This window comes from Acanthisitta chloris, unplaced genomic scaffold, assembly GCF_000695815.1.
Source record: "Acanthisitta chloris isolate BGI_N310 unplaced genomic scaffold, ASM69581v1 scaffold20432, whole genome shotgun sequence".
Lineage (NCBI taxonomy): Eukaryota > Metazoa > Chordata > Aves > Passeriformes > Acanthisittidae > Acanthisitta > Acanthisitta chloris.
The window spans coordinates 112665-118329 of record NW_008663005.1 but is presented as its reverse complement, the minus strand read 5'-3'; the positions used below and the strand labels follow the sequence as shown (position 1 = coordinate 118329).

General features: G+C 43.3%; 1 protein-coding gene across 1 annotated transcript in view; it reads left to right on the top strand.

Annotated features, from left to right (window-relative positions):
• CDC42BPB (CDC42 binding protein kinase beta (DMPK-like)) overlaps positions 1–5665 on the top strand; it is a 66481-nt gene that overhangs the window by 57537 nt on the left and 3279 nt on the right. Inside the window, exons 29-33 of the mRNA XM_009070803.1 lie at positions 416–1012; positions 4098–4195; positions 4307–4391; positions 4563–4680; positions 4772–4889. Of these exons, the coding sequence (XP_009069051.1) occupies positions 416–1012; positions 4098–4195; positions 4307–4391; positions 4563–4680; positions 4772–4889 (1016 nt within the window). The remainder of the gene's footprint in view (positions 1–415; positions 1013–4097; positions 4196–4306; positions 4392–4562; positions 4681–4771; positions 4890–5665) is intronic.

The following is a 5665-nucleotide window of genomic DNA, read 5'->3' as shown; positions in this document are numbered from 1 at the left end:
CTCCTGCTGTGGCTGCAGGGAGAGGATTAGAGGGAATGGTCATAAGCTGAGACAGGGAAGAGTCAGATTAGATGTTAGGAAACATTTTTTCCCTGTTAGGGTGTTCAGGCACTGGAATGGATAGCACAGGGATGTGGTGGAATCACCATCCCTGGAAGTGTTTAAGAGGTGTCTAGATCTGATGCTGCAGGATCTGGTTTAGAGTTTAGGGGTTCCAGCAGTGACAGGTTAATGGCTGGACTCGATGATCTTAGAGGTCTCCTCCAACCTTGATGATTCCATGTGTAGTAGGTGCTACCTCTCACCTGGTATGTGTGTTTCGATTTATTTTCAGACCTCAGTATGTAACACTGCAGAGTTTCCAGGCCTGATGGTTTTCCTGTTTAAATTACAGCTGCTCTTGTTTCCTTTGCAGTGATAGTCCGAGCTGCTGACTGCAAGAAGGTGTACCAGATAGAGCTTGCTCCCAAAGAGAAAATTATCATCCTCATCTGTGGTCGGAACCATCACGTTCACCTTTACCCCTGGGCCTCTCTGGATGGGTCAGAAGGGAACTTTGACATTAAACTTCCAGAAACTAAAGGCTGCCAATTGATTACAACTGGAACACTAAAGAAGAGTTCTTCAACTTGTTTGTTTGTGGCTGTCAAACGACAGGTTTTTTGCTATGAAATTCACAGAACTAAACCTTTCCACAAAAAATTCAGTGAAATTCAGGCTCCAGGAACTGTACAGTGGATGTCAGTGTTCAAGGACAAGCTCTGTGTTGGCTACCAGTCTGGGTTCTCTCTGTTGACCATCCAGGGAGATGGACAGTCTATAAACCTGGTAAATCCTAATGACCCCTCGCTTATCTTCCTCTCACAGCAGTCTTTTGATGCCCTTTGTGCTGTGGAGCTCAGTAATGAGGAATACCTGCTTTGCTTCAGCCATATGGGAGTATACGTCGATTCGCAAGGTCGAAGGTCACGCATGCAGGAACTAATGTGGCCTGCAACTCCTGTTGCCTGTAGTATGTATATGTTTTTCTGTTGCCATATCCCTGTTGCTGCTTTACTTGTCTAAAAATGATCAGCATTGTATTCAATTTCGCTTTGGTTTGTCTTTGAGTATCTACAGGTTAAGTTTCGGTCGGTTAACAACAGACACATAGTATTTCCTGGTATGGTAGTTTTGGATTTGGAGAGCCTGGGTGCTGCCAGGAAAGTTCTGTCTTGTTGCAGGACACAGAAGAACAAATAAGGGAATGCAAAATAACTTCTACAGAGAGTCCTGGATGCAGGACAGGGCAAGACTTTTGTTCCCTAGAGTGCAAATGTCTAGTTGTCTGTAGGATGTCTTCTGTGTCCTGTACTCAAAGTACAATAGAAAGGTGAAGAAGAAACCTAACTGCAACTCTAAAGGTTCATAAAGATAACGAGAGGTAAAAACACTAATACAGGCAGACAGAAGGCAATTTTTCAACCACTCTGCTTGTTTCAGGAGCATTGGTTATCAACTCAGTAGGATAGAAGCACATGCAGAGCATTGTTCAGTATTCAGTAGTCTAAGGCAGCTGAGGATAAAACCAGGATTTCTATTTGGAGCTCAAATAGCAATTAAAACACTTTGAATGATTGAAGGCAAGAAATAGCTTTTTGTTTAAATAGTACAGCAAGGAGTTAGCTGCACGTTGGTTTGATCGGGCCAGGCCTTAATAGCAGTTTGTTTAATTTTTACTTGTCTAGAACTGAAATTGTTTGCTGCTTTACTCTGACCTAGTTCTATACAGAACTCAGAAGCAAAGGCCCAAGGAAACAATGTAGTGGCAAATTTGCTTTAAAATATCATTAGCCAAAACTAATGTTTCCTTTCCCTTAATCAGCTTTACAGAGGTTTTTTTTTTCATTTCAGCAAACTAGATCTGCTACTTAATGGGTTTGTCAGTTATTATTAGAAGTGTTCTTACTGTAAACTGTTTCAGAGCATTTCTGTACATGCAATCCTGAGTGGCATTGGCCTGGGGCTGTTTCTGTAGAAAGAGCAACATTTTCTGCTGCCAAAGGAAACTGGATTACTTCCCTTTTCGTGAGACTTGTCCTCCCTCCTCAGCCCTGGTGTCTGTCACTAGTGGTGATGGCTTTTTTAACTATCCCACAGGAGGTTGTAAGATCACAGAATGGGTTGGGTTGGAAGAGATCTGAAAGATCATCTTGTTCCAAGCCCCTGCCATGGGCAGGGGCAACTACCACTAGATCATGTTGCTCAGAGCCCCATCCAACCTGGCCTGGAACACTTCCAGGGATGGAGCAGCCGCAACCTCTCTGGGCAACATGTTTTTGTGCCTCACCACCCTCACAGTAAAGAATTTATTCCTAATATCTAATCTAAACCTACTCTCAGTTTAAAGCCATTACTCCACATCTTCTCACTCCATGCCCTTGTAAAAAGTCCCTCTCTAGCTTTCTTGTAGCCCCTTTTGGTACTGGAAGGTGCTATAAGGTCTTTCTGGAACCTTCTCTTCTCCAGGCTGAACAACCCTAACTCTCTCAGCCTGTCTTTGTAGGAGAGATCATCAAAGAGGAAACGATTGACTGACCCCCTGGTGCAGTTTCTGCTCTGGTAAAGCACCAGGTTGTAGAGAGGTTTTAGGATACAATGGAGAGTTTGTCCCTGGGCGACTCAGTCCCCTCACCCTGGGGGAGCTCAGGGCCTGCACTGGCACAGCTCTGGGTTGCTGTTACACCAGCCCAAAATGCTGGTTCTGTGCTGAGTTGTTGTAGGTGTCCTGGGGCTGCTTGGGTTGAGGGTAGTGCAAAGCCTTGGGGCCAGCAGGTCTCAAGGCTGCAGCAAGGCAGGCCCAGTGCAGACACTGACGTGTCTCTCTGGACAACAGTTGAGATCTGATCAAGCTTTTCAGCTCTGAATGGCAAGTGCCAGCCTTGGCCACAAGCTGGGCAGGCAGAAGCAGTTCATATTTCTGCTGATGCTCAGTGGTCTGCCTTGATTGGAACATCCAAGCCAGCTGTGACCACACATAATAAATACTTGACCATAAATCACTTTTGTGATACAGGTTTATGACAGCTGTGCAAAGCTTTCTGTGAATGAGTTTTAAAAAGTGCACCACAACCATACATCAGCTCTTCTGTGAGGATTCTGTGATGTGTTTAGTGTCCTACTGGGTTATTTTCATTTTGGTTATTGAAGCATCACTTCTCTATTAAATCCCCTAAGTTTCTAGTAACAGCTCTTTACATCAGGGCACAGTCTTTACATGGGCAGGAGCATGTTGATATGAAGCTCTAGAGATCTCTACTTTTCATTTGACCTAAAATAAACTTGTCTGCTGGTGCTTTTTATGCTTTGGAACAAAAAACAGTTGAAAAGAGAAAATGAGTTATGGGCTTTAAGCACTGTGACTTTTTTTGTTAACCTGATGAAAGCAAGCCATACATGAATATCTAAAGCTAGATAATTGCTAGCAAAAGAGGAAGGAAATTGAGAGCAGATCTGCATCATGAGTTCATGACCCAGCTCACAGATGGTGGCCCTCTCATCTCCCCTGCACACAGCAGATGGACAGTTAGTTTGCTGCTTCCAAAATGAAGTAATCCATACAAAAGGTAGCTGCTTGGTTCCTACCACCTAGCAAATTTGTGTACATCTGGAAACCTCAGGTGCCATTTTGCCATGGCATGAAAATGTGAAGTGTTAAAAACACTGAAAGGGTCAAATTTAAATCCTTCCATGGTGCTGGTACTTGTCATGAGCAAATCTATGGTCACCAAAAAAACCTATTTGAAACTGGGGGTTTGAACAAGTGTTTAAAAATGTATCTTGATCAGGCACTGTGATATTGCCCAGGGAGGTGGTGGAGTCACCATCCCTGGAGGTGTTGAAAAGATATCTGGATCTGACACTGGAGGATCTGGTTTAGGGGTTCCAGCAGTGACAGGTTAATGGTTGGACTCAATGATCTTAGAGGTCTCCTCCAGCCTTGATGGTTCTATGATCTTGTACATAGTGGAAAATTTGTAGCTATTTGCCTAAATGTTTGTCAGTTCTGGACTACTGAGACAACATTAGTGTTTTCTGCTTGTTTTTAATCTCTGCAGGTTGCAATTCTTCCTATGTAACAGTGTACAGCGAGTATGGTGTGGATGTGTTTGATGTTAACACTATGGAATGGGTCCAGACTATTGGCCTGAGAAGGGTGAGTCATTTTCTTTGCATATTGAACTTAATTGGGTTAATTTTAAGTGCCATGTTCCCTCACAGTGTACGCTAGGCTTGAGTTAATCCTCTGTCTCCTTCCTCCAAACAGATCAGACCATTAAACATGGATGGCACACTGAACCTCCTTAACTGTGAGCCACCAAGACTAATATATTTCAAGAACAAGTTTGCAGGTGAGTACTGAGCAAGGGGAGAAACGTGAGCACTGAGCCAGGGGAGAAATGGGGAACTGATACAAAACTAACTGGGTGATTTTAACCATCTTTGTATGAGGTGAAACTTGTGTTGGGTGCATCTGGGTCAACATGTACCTATATGTGTGTGTAATTGTGTTGTTACAGCAGGAACTGGTCTCAGTGTGCCAGAAACATCTGACAACAGCAAGAAGCAAATGCTTCGAACTAGGAGCAAAAGAAGATTTGTGTTTAAGGTTCCCGAGGAAGAGCGATTACAACAGAGGAGGTGAGAGTTGCATTGTGGTATATAACTTCATAGTTGTGATGACATGCAGAGATTTGGAATGCAAATAGTAAAAATGACTCTGTTCTTTTAGGGAAATGCTTAGAGACCCTGAGTTAAGGTCAAAGATGATTTCTAACCCAACGAATTTCAACCACGTGGCTCATATGGGACCAGGAGATGGAATGCAGGTTCTCATGGACCTCCCACTGGTAAAATACATTTAAAAGGGAGGGAGGGAGATACATGTGCATTTGTTCTTGCTCACAAAAACTGTGAAGATGAACTGTACAGGCTTCAAGTGTTGTCTGTGTACCAAATTCTTCTTTTAATCATTTTGAGAAAGGTGAAGCTTCCTGCTGTGCAGTGCTTCTAAATCCTGTGCAAGGAAATACTGTTGGCTGGCTTATGAATGAGACACTGACAGAAACAGACATCACTGCCAGGAGCTTGTTAGTAGTTTTGTAAATAATCAGTCTCTCCTGCTTCCTTTTTTTTTTTTTTTTTGTTTGTCTCCTTAAAATAACAGAATGAATTTCCTTTCCCCTCATCCTCTCGACATTCTGCTCTTGGTATCACCTCCAACAAGCTTTGAGCACGTCTATCACATGAGCCTTATCTCTGCTGAAATCTCTCTCCAGAGTGACCATTCCTCACTGCAAGGCTTCCCTCTGCTTTCTTCCTCTTCCTGTCCCTCCTCTGCTTCCTTAGCAAGGGTAGGAGTAGCTACAACCTGTTAGGAACTGGAATGGTGTGCTTTGTGGCACTTTGCCAATTCTAGAGCAATAACAAGGGGGAAAAAACCTAATGCTGTGAAGGTAACTAAAATGCATGCGAGTTGCAGTGCTTTATGGCATTAATTTTGTGTTGTATTTAACTAATGCAGCATTTTGGGAACTATTTTAATGTTACATCCCCAAGGGGAAGGTGCTGATCTGTACCCTCTGAGAGCACTTAGGCTTTCTCTTGTCTCTCTCAGATAGCCCAG